At 40.8% G+C, this 16,862-nt stretch overlaps 1 protein-coding gene across 1 annotated transcript in view; it reads right to left on the bottom strand.

The window, feature by feature from the left end:
* The window catches only part of PRKDC (protein kinase, DNA-activated, catalytic subunit), a 100,494-nt gene extending 84,316 nt beyond the window's left edge, over nt 1-16,178 (bottom strand). Inside the window, exons 1-14 of the mRNA XM_056854053.1 lie at nt 16,013-16,178; nt 12,578-12,654; nt 10,719-10,811; nt 9,853-9,927; nt 9,035-9,143; nt 8,012-8,124; nt 6,924-7,023; nt 5,482-5,537; nt 5,358-5,388; nt 4,884-5,041; nt 3,707-3,853; nt 1,536-1,700; nt 1,175-1,343; nt 737-786 (exon numbers count right to left, since the gene is read on the bottom strand). Of these exons, the coding sequence (XP_056710031.1) occupies nt 737-786; nt 1,175-1,343; nt 1,536-1,700; nt 3,707-3,853; nt 4,884-5,041; nt 5,358-5,388; nt 5,482-5,537; nt 6,924-7,023; nt 8,012-8,124; nt 9,035-9,143; nt 9,853-9,927; nt 10,719-10,811; nt 12,578-12,654; nt 16,013-16,178 (1,509 nt within the window). The remainder of the gene's footprint in view (nt 1-736; nt 787-1,174; nt 1,344-1,535; nt 1,701-3,706; nt 3,854-4,883; nt 5,042-5,357; nt 5,389-5,481; nt 5,538-6,923; nt 7,024-8,011; nt 8,125-9,034; nt 9,144-9,852; nt 9,928-10,718; nt 10,812-12,577; nt 12,655-16,012) is intronic.
* Nucleotides 16,179-16,862: the final 684 nt, after the last annotated feature.

Raw genomic sequence — 16,862 nt, 5'->3', positions numbered from 1 at the left:
ATATATAATATAAATTTCTTTACTCTTAGAAAAACTGAGCCATTTAATAGGTCTCCTGGAATTCAGTTTCAAAGTTTCGAAAATGGAATACAGTTTCATATTTTTATTACTTAAAATGGCTGCGATAACAAATCTAAGCAATGACAGTATCACAAAATGCTGAAGATCAGGAGCAAATTCAAAACATTTTGAAACTGACATCTCAAATTAAACTTGCAGATAGTATATTTATGATGATGCAGAGAACTCTAAAACAAACTACTAATGCTTTCATGGTTACTATTTCATGTCCCCCAATGCAAAATATAACTTAGGCAGACCCAAAGGTTGAACAGACCAGCATACACAGACAAACAGAGGTGCCCCAAAACCATAAATGTATTTCTAGCTGCCCCATCTGTGTAGATCACATGATGGCTAGAAAGGCAATCGATTTCACATTATTCGTCAAGATGACTGGGAAGAAATTTTCATTTAAGTCATAAAAGGTTTAACAATTGGGTTGTAACTCCATGATAAGGGTTATCCAACAGTACATTTTATACAATTTTAGCACCAATTGCGCTATTTAACACTGTCACCTCAAATTGGGGATCTGATACTTCAAATAAAGAAAACAATTAGGATACAGTGTACACAACCATGAATGGCAAAAAAAAAACATGTAAGGAACAAAGTTTTTGCTACTTTATGCGTATATTTAAAAAAATCAAATTTAACTCTCAACAAAACTTACCCTTGAAAAGGCAAGTGGTTTAGAACATACTCTGACCAAACCTTGATGCACTGAAAATAAAGATATTTCAACATGTCTTTAAAAAAATCAAGTGGAATAAGAAAAGTCTGAACATTTTAACAGATTAAAAGGAACTCCTTGTAAAACTTAATAGAACATTTACAATCAGCAACTGTTGCCATTAGCATCCTACTCTATTAATTACCCATGTGTACTGGGAGTTAAAAGCTGAGAAAGGGGAAAGAGATGACAGAAAGAGGCAGCGACTGGAAGCTCACTGTGAATAAATTTAATTTTGTGAATAAAATGCAAATGCTTTAGAAGAGAAGACCGAATAACAGGACTCCAACAACTCCAGGAGCAGAATAAATAATTTGCAAACTTCTCTCGAACTAGCGCTAAAATGAAAGAAAATTACCTCCAGATTAAAAAACTCACCCACAGTGCTCATAAAGCTCCACAATACAGGGCCTTTGCCGGCAAGGGCTAAAAAAACCTTTACAATAGATTTGTAACATGTAGATTGCATTTTCATGCTGTATTGTGGGAAACTATCTATCTGCACCACAATCAGGCGTTCGAGAACTGGAGAGTACACTTCAGGAATCTAAAAGAGAAAGAATGGTATTTTTGGACAAGTTAGCACCAGCAAGTTGACTAAAAAAGTATTCAAGCTTTTTCAAAAGGGAAAAGTACAAGAGAAAAAATGGATATCACTATCCTCGTCATCAGTAGGTTCATACAGCTTCTAAATTATAAAAGAACAGATTCACTAATGAGATTTACATTGTTTACTTACAGTATCTAAGTGGAATATGACACTTGCAATAGACTGAAGGAAGCTCGGTAGCTGATACACATGGTCATCCATGGTTTCTGCCTCAGTGAGATACATCTGCTTACAGCGTTGAAGGAGCTCAACATACATGAAGTCAACGTCGTTAGAATTGATAGCTTTGCATGGCTTTAAAAAAAAGAGAAAAAAATAACGATGGAGTAATTAGATTAAAATTAAAATGAGATCAAGATACATGTTCCAGTCCCCACTGGACATGATTCACATCACTGGAGCCGTCATCCTCACAGGTACAGGATGCCCGCACTGACGATTCTGATGGAGTCAAAGCACTGTTTTCTCCAACTACACACAGATAAGGATGCGCATGCAGGCAGTGTGAAGGGTCATTTGGGTAAATGGGAGATCCCATTCATGCCTCTCAAATTGAACCTAGAACTTCCCTTCAGGAACACAAGTACTGTGAGCCATATGAGGCAGAGAGAGCGCAATGGGATACGGAAGGCATGCATAATCTTCTCATTTACCTAAATAACCCCCTCCACTGCCTGCTCCCACATTTAGGTAGCACCAACAGGCAGGATAACAGGGAGAAGAAGAAACCAATACCATGCTTCCCGCTCAACTATGCGAAGTTGCAGTATCAGACTAAGGTTCAGAACAAGGTGAGCTAAAATTACTCATCTAACCCTCAAGCACTCAAGTTATTACCTATTAATTTATTTCCCCTGAAAATCCTCAAAGGTCCTCAAGCTATAGCCATGCCAAACTTCTAGTGTCACCTATGCATTTATTAATTTTAAATTTGCAGTAAGATTTAGAATACCTTTTTACATAACTCATGACAAAGAAACTAGGAAAGATGTGACATGATTTCACTGGATGAACAGCAATGCTTCTACCCAACCCTCCATCAATTTCCCTTCTTCCTTCAACCTCCTTTAAAAAGCTCCCGGAAAAGCCCTCTATCCTCCCTGGAACCAATTTTCAGAGAGCTACAGGTTGGGAGGAATGTGGCAACCTCTCTTCACAAGCAAGCAGATGTACCTTCTTCATAATGCAGTCACTGGATCCCAGCCATTATCAATATGGCCCATCTCTGGATACTAAAATCCAAGGATTGGAACCAAATAGGGAGAAGGGAGGTTTTTGTTTTACAACAATGGAGACCTGCCCACCTCTGTGGAAAAAGACACACTCTAAAAAAAGGGGGGTCAATTTTGCCCACAACAGAGAAACTATCCGCTAGGCAGACAATGGTCCTCTGCTAGTCCCACAGCATCCATCCTCCTCCCCACATGTGGGAGATGACAGAGGAGAGGAAGCTGCCACTTCAGCCAGACAGGCTGAGTCAGCACTGCAGGCAAGAAGAAGAGGGCAGGAGCCATGCCCAGCACTGTTCCCCAGAAGGCTACAGAGGATGGGCAGGCAGAGCAGCCAGGAGGGACAGATGGTAGAAACGGTGAGCAGAGCAGCTGGCAAGGAGAGAAGGGGAAGGGTCAGATGAGTTCCCCTTTCCATGAATTTGCTGCAGGGGAGGGCAACAACTGCTGCCCACAGCCACTCCCCCTGTCACCACTGTTGCCCTCAGAGCAGTGGGGAGGAGGACAGATGGCTGGGCAAAACGGGGGGGGGGGGCAGAGTGTGTGAGGGAGTGGGTGAGATTCCATCTCCCTGTCAGTTTGCCTGTGGGGAGGGCAGAAGCGTGAGCCTGGGCTGCAACCACACCATCAGGCCAACCCACAAAGCAGCAGAGCTGAGGGTTGGGGAGCAAGTGGGGTTGACGGGATCCTTTCCCCAACATCTCGTGGAATCATTGCTTGCACTTGTCTAATTATCAAATGCCAATGTTTTTAGAACCCCAACATTAATGCAGAAAACCTAAACAGTTTCTTAACAATGCCAACCAAGTTTAAGGGACAACAAAAAGCCTTATATTCGAAGTATGGTGTCTCACTAATGCTAAAGTAACTTCGGGGAAGTATTACACACTCAAGTTAGTGGAAGAATCACCTGCAACGTATCATGAGGTTTAGCAAAACGCCTTCCTGAAGATGCAGCTGAAACTGCAGTACAGAGAGAGCATAACAGTCTACCATGTAAGATAAATGTGTTTATTTTCTCAGCATTCAACAGCTTTAACATGTTACTGTGTACAGAAGTAAATTACGTACTGCTGCAAAAAGGCCGTATCCACGGATAGCAATGGACAGTTCCTTGTTGCTAGAATCCATCCTTCTGATAATGCCATAAAATTGTTTCATGAAGTAGTTCAGAGTGCTCTTGTACATTTCTGCATCCTTTGCAACCATTACAGAGATCTGCAAATAAAGTCAACATTATGGACAACAATAACAAATTAAAAATAGTTGTTAAATTAATCACTATGCCCAGTCTATTCAGTAGCCTCCTCAAACAAGACTGGCAAAGGTAACAAAACTGTGCCATCTGCATACAGTATCATGATGCAAGGAGCAAAGAAAGGTATCCTAACAGCTGTGAGAACTATTATATGAATGTAAAAGTTAAACATATAAACAAACATATAAAGCCATTGCAAACTGAACTCAAATGCTGAACTACAGTTGTGTTCAGGACACTACAACAAGGTCCTATCACACTGTAATTGGACACAATCACAGTTGGTTTCCATATGCACATGCTCTCCTTGCTTCTCCAGCTCCGGTCATCCAAGGACACAAAATCCCCAGTTTGATCAAGTTTCAATTTATCACGATATCTACATGCAGGTTTCCTGGCAAATCAAAGTCTTCACATCCCACAAGCCAGATGGCTAAACTGAGGGTTAAAATCCTAGCTTCTGGGATGTAAACAAACTGCAGTTTGCCAAGGCACCTGCACTCACACGTCATGGTAAGTTAGAGCTGAGAAATTATGTTTCAAGCTTCGTGCACAAGAGATGAGATGGAGGGGAGAGGGGAGCATGCAAGCATGGCAGCCTGTGTTTATGCCCAGCTGCAATTTAATTACACCTTGTCATGATGTTTTAATGCAGTCTTAGAATCATGCTTGTGCCAGTGAAATCTCACTACAAACAGCAATACCATCAGATAAGAGGTGGGTGAGAGAAAAAGATAGACAGACAACAGGAAAGAAAAGGGAGAAAGAAGGGGTGTAGAGAGAGAAAGAGACAAGAGAAATGATGGTGAGACTGATAAAGATGAGGGAATAAGAAAGAGACACATGAGATAAAATGACAACGGGGGGAGAGAGGATTCTCCTACAGTTCTTTAACGAGATATCTAAGAGGGGGTGGTAAGAATCATGAAGAGGCATTGAGTTTGAGAATCAGTTGAAAAAAATGATGGATCGTAAGCTGCATGTATTTACCTGTTTAAGAAACGCATCTAGGGCTGAATTGCCAGCTTTCCTCAGTTCTACATTCTGATGGCCACACCATTTAGACATCACTTCAAACAGCGAGACATAGTTGTCCAGAAGGCAGGTACTAAACTGAACAGCATGAAGACTAAATAAACGTAGCCCAGCTGCAAACCAAAAGTTTAAATTTAAATTCAAAATTTTGTTCCAGCTAGAAAACTCAGCATATTCGAGGCGGCCAGAAGTTTCACCTTTCTTGGTGAATTACAATAAGGTATACATTTATAGAATTAGATACTTGGACAGAAATTAGGAATAAAAAAATAATTTGCCCACATTTCATTATGATTATTGCCATAAATATTTTAAAAATTCTATTTTACTTCTTGTAAACAAAAAAGGTGCATGTACTATACCTCTTTCAAAGAAAAAAGGAAATATGCCTGTTTCATCAGTGTATTCAATATAAAATAAAATTCTTACCCAGGGGCACTGCATATCGTTTTAAGTCAACCTGCAATATCAAAAGTTTTGCTATAAAAGACTTGTTACTCAAAACTACTTAATGTATGAAGAATGATAATTTTTGAACCAACATACATCATACCTGCGGATTTATTGCCTTCACTGAAAAATCAAAGATCTCCTTTGAGGTCTGCGGATCTATGGGGAAAATATCCAAACATTTAAACAACCATGATGTGGCCAGTGTGACACTAAGTCTCTTGTCACTATGGTGAGACGAAATTGCAAAAATCTGTTCTTCAAGGAAATTGTGTTAACATAGCTCCGTGTTATTATTATTATTTTTTGCCTTATGAAACTAAACCAATCCTCCATAAGAGATATAGAAATTTGCAAAATTTATGTGATGGATCAGTGAAAACATCTAGTAAAGCGATATCCTAATTTTAATTGAACTTTCTACCCTTCCATCTTCACTAAAAAATAAACAGAGGAACAAGAAGTCTCCTGAATGGAAGCCACCCAGAAAGTTATCAGAACTAAGCAGATTGTAACAAGCGTCCTTATTCTGCATATCCACACTGAAAAAGCTCTAAAGACTTTAGAAAAGGACTACATAGATGATAAAAGCTCTAAAATGCAAACCCAATGGAGACAGAAAGAATTTGGAAGAATCAAATAAAAATTAGATGGAGAAAATAAGATAGGAGGATAAAATGACATTGATGGGACTTTAATCATCTAAAAAGATCACAGAGTGAAGAACAAACTACAGTTAATTCCGCTACTAAGGACACTATAAGCAGAGACAGATATAAAGAACAAGAAGGTATACTAAGGTTGAAGGTTAGGAAAACTTTCCTGGCTATTGGAACAACCTACCCAGGCTACAAAGGCTCTGGAGGCTTCCAAGAAATGTTGGTGAAGCATCTGTTGGGTAAGCTAATGTATAAAGATATTCTTGCTCAGCACACAAGTTTGGATTAAATGATCCAATGGGATCATTCAACTCGCTGCGTTAGCCTAACTTTAAATTGGCATAAGGACTCCCTTAGATATGAAGCACAGGAGCAGGAGTATGGAAACTTTTTCACATCTTATTGGTAGCAATTTGAAAACCTATGATCCGTCAGACCAATAGTGGTCCTTATTGGGAGAACCAAAAACCACTAGCAGTACAATCCTAAAGAGAGTCCGGCCCTTCTAAGTCCACTGAAGTCAGTGGGTTTAAGAAGGGTGTAACTCTGCTTAGGACTGAACTATAGGGCTGCTAAAAGGGAACAGTGGGAGAGTCAGTCCATGACAGCTGTGGGCCTTGGTACTCCAGACTGTCTATGAAGCGGCACAGAAAAACAGAGATGTCTGCATGATCTGAACAGGAGAGCCCCACAAGACTTCTGAATTTATTTATTTATTCATCATTCTTATATCCCACTGTCCCCAACAAAGCCGGGCTAGGAGCAGCTGGGGAGCAGTGAACAAAGATCTAAGAAGTTTAGAAGGCAGGAGCAACTTCATGAAGTCTGAATAACACCATGATGCTCTTTAGGTCCTTCAAATATTTTAATAAGAAAATTACTACACCTTCATCCATGGACTTTGTAAAGTTATACATCAGTGCAGTCAGCCCTTTCAGACATCCTGCAACTACTGGGAACTTGGGCTCTCTTGTTGAAGATGTCATCTAAAAAAGGAGGGGGGTTAGGTTCAAGTAGCATACCACAGCAGACTGGTATTCTGAGGCAAACACACAACTGAAGACATTATTGCTATCATAAAAAGAACTGAGGAAGTGTTTTCCCCCCTACAAATTCTGTTTTTTAAAAACATCCAGTTAAATCCCTCTGAAATTAATCCAATTTAATGAAGCCAACTAAGTTTCATTCCACTGCTTTCAATAGGACTTGTTCACAACCAACATTTGACAGATTGTGCCCACTGTAGATTAGACAACCAGAATTTCCTTATGACTTAGTTGGCTAAGTATAGCAAGTTAGGTGACGTTCCCAGCATAAAGAAACAGTTAAATAAGTTATGGTGTAGAGCAACTGTATGTGTGTGTAAAGTGCCGTCAAGTCGCAGCCGACTTATGGAGACCCCTTTTGGGGTTTTCATGGCAAGAGACTAACAGAGATGGTTTGCCAGTGCCTTCCTCTGCACAGCAACCCTAGTATTCCTTGGCGGTCTCCCATCCAAATACTAACCAGGGCTGACCCTGCTTAGCTTCTGAGATCTGACAAGCAACTATAGGATAGTTAATAATTCTGATAGACTGCAAAGATAGCCAAGTATTCTGAATTTTTCTTTTTGGGAAAAACAGTAACAGAATACCACAAGTTTTGATTGTATGAGTAAATGTGTGAGAAAAATAGTTACTGCTTATAAAGACATAAACAATAACGAAAATGCTAATGATTCTGTTTTACATCATCAGAAAAGGTTTTACAATTAAGTTCTACAGTATAGGGTTTCTCCCTTTCCTCTTCAATAACTCAGCTAGACTGATTATGAATTCCCCCCCCTCCAAATTGCTAACAGATTAAGTTAGGAAACAGGATATATTTCAAAAAAATTTACATGTACTCAGTTAAAGACTTTAAAATATTTAGCCTAAACACAAGGTTAAAACATACATGTATGGTGACTGATGTCCCATAAAAATCCAACTTTACCTGTGTTTTGAGTTCACCCAAATAAGCTCGAAATAATTTTTCAGAGTTGTCAAGCATGTCACTAGGTTGGACTTCTCCCAAGACTCCAAGGAGCTCATAAATCCTTTCCAACACTTAAAAAAGATAGAGGATAAAAGTGCTTCTGAACATATATAGAGGGCTTTTGCCTCATTGTTCACAGCTAAACCAAAACAAGCTCAAAACCCACAGTACAACACAGAGTTAAAGATATGAACTTTGTACTTGATTTTGATCCAGGGAGGGAAGTTTCCACAGTAGAAACTAGAATATGTTTTCAGTTGGTCATGGCCCCAATACACAAATAGAATTTTTCAGGAGCAATCCTAAGGTCTACTTTGGAGTAAGACCAATTTTATTCTATGCAGCTTACTCCTAGGACAATGTTTTTAGGACTACAACCTTTGTGATCAATTACTAAGAATGCCAATTTTTCAGCTGCTAGGACCTCCTCTGCCCTTTATGTTGCATGACAAGTAGAAACTGTACAGGTGAATTGAGCTGTTCACAGTGCTAATGTTCATAAAGATGCCAATGAAGCAGCCCATAACTCATGTGCTCCAAGGGTCACCTCTTGAATCATGTCCTGCAGGCACTCAGGATTGCAAACTGTCCGGGTCTGTCCTTACCTACTGAAATGATATGCAAAGTCTGGGCAGTGCCATCTTTTGAACATTTTTTGTGTTGTTGGCATTTGAATTTATTTTCCTGCCTCTGAATTGTAGTATAGCTCTTTGCACTAAGCAAGCCATGCTTCTAAAGTGCATATTGAAGTAAAATTAAGGTATGACACTCTTTGTTGCTCAGGATACTGACTAACTCTGAGCATACACACTAATGTGGCTCTACTGGATGAGTGATTGTCAATATGACTGTCTGTTAGCCACAGAGTGAGTACTACTACCCTAAGCTAACTTTTACTGGATTGTGTTTGAATCCTTTAGTAATTCTGGTGACCCACCACTTTCCAGCTTTTTTTAAAGTTAAAAGAAATTCACAACTTACCTGTATCTGGAACTTTACTTTTTACAGCAAGTTCACCATAGAATTTGTTAAATATTTCTCCAATTTTCATGTCTTCCATCACGCAAACTGACCGTACGTTCTGAAGGAGCTAGAAGATAATTGTAATATCCAATTAAAAGGGGGGGGGGCATTTTTAAAAGGCAGGATAAGGTAATAGAAGAATGCCATATTGTTTTTCTAGGTAAATGCCAGCCTTTACAGACTCTTGGGAAAAGTTCAGGATGCCAGGAAAAATACGTTAAGCCAATTGAAAGTTGCATTTAGATGTGTTGCCATTCATTTCCCAAAGCTAGGTATTCTTCGTAGTTGTCATTTACTTTAGGATACTCTTCATTATGAATTAAACATACTATAGCAATATTTCTATTATAATGACCTTTGACTATCACTACATATAAACATGTAGAAGGCTGTCAGAAACAAGAATAAAATTGCAATCAGACATGCTGCCATTTCTGTGTTAGAAACATAGAAAGAATATCTACCTTAAGGATAGAAGGTAGATATTCTTTCTACCATGAATGTAACTGACTAAAGATTAATTTACCATTACAAGTAAAATACCATTGCAACATTCCTATGGCAATGAACTTTGAGTATCATTCTATATAACCCTACAGTACAATCTTCAACGAAGTTACACCTTTCTAAGTCCATTGAAATCAATGGGGTTAGAAAGGAGTAACTCTGCTTAAGATGACACTGACATTCTAAGAAACAAAAACTCATACAAAGTTTTCTGCCCTGAGTTCTGTTTTGGAGAACAGCAGGCTAGAAATTTTTAAATATATAAATACCTTAATCAGTAGCTCTAGGGCTGGGATTCTGCATTTTGCTGATTTTTCCTTTGTATAAACACTAATACATGTTCGCTGCATGTTAAAAGACAATAAGCAAAACAACAAATGATGTGCTGCATTTGCAGTACAATAACTTGCACCAATGGTTCATCAGCATTTTATTTAAAGGATGCCAATTTATTTACACAGGACAGTAACAGCAATCCTTGAAATCAAAATGTCCTATTTCCCCTCAACTGCTCTTGTAAAAAGCCAAAGCATGTAAAGAACTTTCCAAAGTACCCTAAACAAAACTTGATGCTCTAACAATAATGTCACATTCATATGGAGAAAGATTGCTGCCCAAGACACTAGAGTGCTGCTGCTAACCAGGATTGACAGTACAAAGATAGACAAGTCCTTCTGTTTATTACTTGCAGTAGCTTGACTGTGACTGTTAGAGTGAACAGGAGAATAAGTACCTCATTCTTCCTGTTTGTCCACAACACCATCCAAAGTACAACTTACACATATTTCCTACCCAGGAGATAAAAAAGCTTCAGCTACACAGATAATTTGTGCATACCCCAGGAAGATGAAATAACAAAAGGTATATTTTGGACATGATGGTACTGCAGAGGAACAGGAAAAATTTGTGCAGTCATTTAATGAAGCAAAACAATTTCCCACAATGGACTGCAGAACTGATCAGGACTTAAAACATGTCCAGAACAGAGGATAAACAGACTGATTCTTCAATTGAGGTATAATTATAAGGAAAGACTAGATGAACAATTAAGAGAACAGCAAAAAGATTTAACATTACATAAGAGGAAACATTCTAATAGTATTTATATAGAAGCAAGTAGTTTTCCCTGACCTACCTTTACATCCTGTGCATAAGGGTGAATCTTCTGCCCAATCTTTTCCAGAAAAGCACAAAGAAACTTTAATATTTCTTCTCTACATTCTCGAAACTGAAAATAGATAGCATTAAAAGCATTTTCCCCAAGCCATATAAGCAACCAGACAACAAAAACATCTAATTAATAAGGATCGGAACTGACTTTGCAAACGGCTTACTTCCTCAAAAAGTGTTTTACCAACCCAGACCTACTTATGTTAGTCCTTTGTGGCATGGTAATGTCCTAAAAGGAAAAAAACACTTATCTCTTCCAAATTTTTTTTAGTTTAACTTCACTTACAGCCCACCATTCTCACAAAGACTCAGAGCAGATATGGAAACAAACAAAACAAAAATCCTTCTCCACCTGGTAGACAGGAAGCAACTCTTACCTTTATTGACTACTATCTATCTGCAAGCATGCTTTAAACCATGGGTCGCAAAAGTGCGGCTCCCGAGCCGCATGCGGCTCTTTGAGCCCTTGAGTGCGGCTCTTTCCACGTGCGGGCACGCGGGCACGCGCGGGGTGGGTCGGTCAGTCGACGGGAGAAGTGGCGCAGGCGGGCCGCAGTTGCCAGGGCGACCCAAGGGAGGCATCTCCTCTTTCCACCATCCCCAAAACACTCAACCCCCCCTCCCTGCCCCTAGCTTGTCCTTAGTTGAAGGTTACTCAGCGATGAGCATGCTTGCCCTGGAGCCGCCGCCGCCCTCCTGAACTGGCCCGTCCAGCACGCTGACGCAGGCCGGCAGGGGGACGAAGGCCTGGCCTCCCTCCTGTTGCGCATTGTTCCGCGTTGCCGGTTGCCGTTTCGTCCCCGACCTGCCGCCTCTTTCAGCTTGCAGACCCGGGTTTGAATGCGCCCCGCCAAACCCCACCGGAGCCTTCTGCCTGGCATGCAGGGTGCTTGTGGAGGGCCAGGCAGCCCCTCAACAGTCGCGCATCCGCCAGAGAAAGGCCTGCCATCCCCCGCCGTCCTCCCCCTCTCCTTTCTCCCCCCTCTTCTTTCTTTCTTCCTTCCTTCCTTCCATCCTTTCTTCCCCAGTTGCTTCCTTCTCTTTCCTTCCCAGTTCCTTCCTTCCTCTTTCTTTCTCTCTGTCCCTCCCCCACTCTTCCTTCCTTCCTTTTTTCCTTCCTTCTTCCCTTTCATCCTTTCTTCCCCAGGACCTTCCTTCTCTTTCCTTTCCCAGTTCTTTCTTTCTTTCTTTTTTCTCCGCCCCTCCCCCTTCCTTCCTTCCCCAGTTCCTTCATTCTCTTTCCTTTCCCAGTTCCTTACTTTCTCCATCCCTCCCACCTCCCTTCCTCTACTAGGGTTACCAACCTCCAGGTGGTGGCTGGAGACCTGGCAACCCTAGCATCTCCCCCCAGTGTAACTACAGTTTAATTAAGACTTAAAACTTTAATTAAAGTTTATTAAGTTAATAAACAGTGCACCTACCTATATAGTTTAAGTTTAAGAAATTTGGCTCTCAAAAGAAATCTCAATCGTTGTACTGTTGATATTGGCTCTTTTGACTAATGAGTTTGCCGACCCCTGCTTCAAACTAAGGGAGTTACCGCACTTTGTATCCCCAGCAATGTATTAAGAGTTTGAAACTGTTGTAAAAAACATCGCTTTAAAAGGGTTTTTGGATACCACGGCTTATAAATGGTTGGAAGACGTCTTCACAGCTAAAGGGGCCAAACAAAGTGCGAACAGTATTTTTTATAACATTTTCAAACTCTTAATACATCGGTGGGAATACCTAGAAAGTGAGAACAGTATTTTTTATAACATTTTAAAACTCTTAATACATCGCTGGGAATACAAGTGCGGTAACAGCCTGAGATCATCTACTTACTTCTTCTGTACGCAGTGATTTATGGATAAATGCAAGTAACCCATCCTCTTTAGAAAAGACCAGTGAAGTCTGTAGAGCTGTGGGAAGAGAAAGGGAAGGTTTAAAATGCAGGCACCAAGGCAAATTGCTTCTTTCCAAATTTATGATTCTAGAATACATATTCTATTACCCAGATAAAAATGTTACAAGCTGTAAACATCTAAAGGCGGTCAAATTACCTGTTAATACAAATGAGTTTACGGGATTAATTATAGAGCCTCTGCTCACATCTATGTATCATACAAACGAAACAGAATCCCACCAATGGAGAGATAAAATGTGCCCACAAAAGCCCATTGTGGAGACAATGACCACGAGAGCTCCTTAATGCTTCTATCTAAAAATATTTCTCCTCTGGTACAGAAATCCAAGGTTTGAAGCTTATCAACTACAGATTTAGAGAAAATACCTTTCCCTTTAGGAACGAATATCACTATCCCAACATCAGAGGTACCCTAAGACAGAATTTTGTCAATACATGTATTACTCAGGATAGAATACTATTACTTCCTTAGATCACAATGGGTAGCCGTGTTTGTCTGTGTGTGTGTGTGTGTGTGTGCGTGTGTGAAGTGCCGTCAAGTCGCTTCCGACTCATGGCGACCTTATGAATGAAAGTCCTCCAAAATGTCCTATCTTTGATAGCCTTGCTCAGATCTTGCAAATTGAAGGCTGTGGCTTCCTTTATTGAGTCAATTGTCTGTCCGTAGCAGTAGAAAAGAGCAAGAGTCCAGTAGCACCTTAAAGACTAACAAAAATTTTGGCAGGGTATGAGCTTTCGTGAGTCACAGCTCACTATTTCAGATATCTAAAGCGAGCTGTGACTCATGAAACCTCATAACCTGCCAAAATTTTTGTTAGTCTTGCTCTTTTCTACTGTTATTTCCTTAAAAGACATGAAGCAGACAGTCCACAAAATATAGTGCTGAAACTATTACTTTAACCGTTATTTTCATGATATAATTAGTAATTAATGTCCTTTGACAAGTGCTACCTAATGTTCACATATTTAATGTTTACTTATTTTTACATAAATTATATTCCTGATTACTTTCAGAAAAAATAGACTTTTTGTGGCATTCATATCCTGTATTCATTATAAGCTTGCATACACTCCAACATTCAAAACTCTCCCACTGTTTATTTTCCTTTTCTAAACCGCTTTTCTGTTTAATAGGCATGATAGCTAGGAATGGGAGAAGCAATATGGAGTTTCTCCCCCTTATTAATTCTAAAAGCCCTCATGAACTTTAAAAAGCTGATTTCTTCTTTGTCTGCTTTTAGCTGACCCTCAACATATACTTCCAGAGCCTTACTCATTATCAGACCATTTTTCAAGGAATGTCCTTTTGTTGTTTAACAAAGTAATATTTTTCTGCATACTTGGGAATCTCTTGTCTCTTGATGGCCTGGTTTTATTGCTTTTGATTGATGATGATAATGTTAAGTTACTGCAGTACACACACACAATTTAAAACAGATTGACACCAAAACAACTTGACATATCAGAAATAATTACAGTTATGATCATAATGATAAAAAGTAGCCCATTAATCACTGCAAGATTTAACGCAAATTATAAAGCCTAAGAAGGATTACTCACTATATATTTGAAAAGTATCAGAGACTGTTACATAGTAAAGAGTTGGCTTTTATATGCCGACTTTCTGTATTACTTAAGGAAGAATCATCCAGTTTACAATCACTTCCCTTCCCCACAACAGAAACCCTTTGAGGTAAGGTGGGACTGAGAGAGCTCTAAGAGAGCTGTGACTAGCCCAAGGTCACCCAGCTGGCTTCATGCGTAAGAGTGGGGAAACCAACCCAGTTCACCAGATTAGTACCCGCTGCTCTTGTGGAGGAGTGAGGAATCAAACCGGGTTCTCCAGAGTAGAGTCCACCACTCCAAATCACCACACCATGCTGGCTCAAAGAAGGAAACAGTGTGACCACCCAAAATATCTGCTCTGATCACTTATGGACCTCCTAATTAGTTGGAATAGGGAGCAGTGCCTTCCATTGAGTCTGTAAAGGTCAACACTTATTTATTAGCCAACTTTCTTCCTTACAGAGCTGAAGGCATCTTATAACATAGCTATAATACATACAATACACTTTTAAACACCTCGGAATTTTATATTATTATTATTATTTCCATTTATTACCCCGCTCCCCCTGGACAAAATCAGGCTTGGAGCGGCTTACAAAATATAAGACGCAGTGTCCAGAAAAACACTCTTGTCTTTCTACTCCTCCCCTTAACTTTTTTGTACCTAATCTGCAGCATCATGACACTTCTGGGAAACTCAGAAGCTTGTTTCCTATTCTGCCACATTTCAGCTGGCCCTAATATAAAGGTGGGACACTACTTGGTGGTGGTTGTTTTCCTGGGGAAGGATAGGACTATGTTTATTTATTTACATTATTTATAATACACCTCCCTCACTGAGACGCAAGGCGGATTACACATCGTAAATCAATACACTCAACAGGACGGGGCATCCAATAATGACGGATCTTCAATCTTTGTTTAGTCAGGTGGCAGCGAGTTCTGCAGTCCACAGATGCAACCCGCTCGCGGGAAGAAAACTTTGTAACTTTAAGGTCTTTCCCATACGGTTATTATTCAAAACCCAAGACTGAGTAATCACACCAAAATATTGTCGAAGGCTTTCACGGTCAGAGTTCATTGGTTCTTGTAGGTTATCCGGGCTGTGTGACGGTGGTCTTGGTATTTTCTTTCCTGACGTTTCGCCAGCAGCTGTGGCCGGCATCTTCAGAGGAGTCACGCTGAAGGACAGTGTCTCTCAGTGTCAAGTGCGTAGGAAGAGTAATATATAGTCAGAAAGGGGTTGGGTTTGAGCTGAATCATTGTCCTGCAAAAAGTATCAAAGGTAATGTGCATTAACTTCAGGATACAATGGTTCCATATTAACATACCACACCCTCATTAGCACATTATCTTGATACTTACAGGACAATGTAATCATTGTCCTGTAAGTATCAAGATAATGTGCTAATGACAATGTAATCATTGTCCTGTAAGTATCAAGATAATGTGCTAATGATTACATTGTCCTGTAAGTATCAAGATAATGTGCTAATGAGGGTGTGGTATGTTAATATGGAACCACTGTATCCTGAAGTGATCTGTTAATGCGTTAAATCCAAAGCTAATCCGCATGGCTATTGTGGGCTGTAGTCTGGAGTTTTTCAGGACAGGAAGCCAAGCCTTATTCATCCTTAAACTCATTGAGTCTCAGCGAGGGAGGTGTATGATAAATAATGTAAATAAATAAACATAGTCCTATCCTTCCCCAGAAAAAACACCAAAGTTTCTAAATCACACCCTTGAGGCCCTCGGATTGCTCTCTGGCGTGCTTTTTTTGTACGCACCACGAGCGACATCCCCGCTGCTCGTCACGCACGCCTCCGCCAAGGAACGGACCAGGCTGTGTCCGTGCAAAGCGGCGCTGGCCGGGTCTGCGCTCTGCAAAGTCCCGTGCAGCTGGAGCAGAACACCCTGCAGCCCCGCGCCGGCTGCAGGGAAGGAAACCGCCATGCCGCCCCAGCACCCCGGCCTCCCCAGGAAGAGACCGGCACTTCCGCATCAGCGATGCCACAAGGCGGGGGGGAGGAGCCACCTCGAAGACCCCGATTGGCTCCCCGAGGGGAACTGGGGCGGGCATGGATGTCGGACGAAACCATTGTCATCCAAAAGTTAGGCGTCGTTCCCCGGTCGTAGCCAGAACAGCTGAAGTAAAGAATAACATTCTCTGTGGCGTTTTTTTTAAAACTTCTTTCAAATATCAGGCTGCTGCAACTGTTTCTACCAGACTTGTGTGCAGTTGTTTTTCTTTCTTCCTCTCCCCCCCGCTCATAGTAATAGACTATTCCTCCTCGTCTCTCTGACCGCGGGATCTGTCAAACATGGGGGGGGGGTGCCAGTATTAGGACGAGGGTACAGCGTCTGTTGAATGGAAGTGTTTGGAAGACAGGCGTCCGCACATGACGCAGAACCGCATTGGTAGGTATAGATAAACACGTCCTTTCTTCCACAAACGCACACTCAAGTTTTGGGTGGAAATGGCTTTTTTGCCACCCTTTTCCGGGCTGAGTTGGTATCTCCCATCGCGCGGTTGGTGGGAAAGCCCGCGAACCTCGAGGTCATGTGATCATTTGGCGCGGAATTTTCCCCCTTCTCTCATTGAAAGAGAAAGCAAACCGGCGGCGGGTTTGGATCGGT

Source organism: Euleptes europaea, chromosome 8 (genome assembly GCF_029931775.1).
Source record: "Euleptes europaea isolate rEulEur1 chromosome 8, rEulEur1.hap1, whole genome shotgun sequence".
NCBI classification, from domain to species: Eukaryota; Metazoa; Chordata; class Lepidosauria; order Squamata; family Sphaerodactylidae; genus Euleptes; species Euleptes europaea.
Note: the sequence above shows the minus strand (reverse complement) of the source record. Positions and strands in the feature narration are given on the sequence as shown.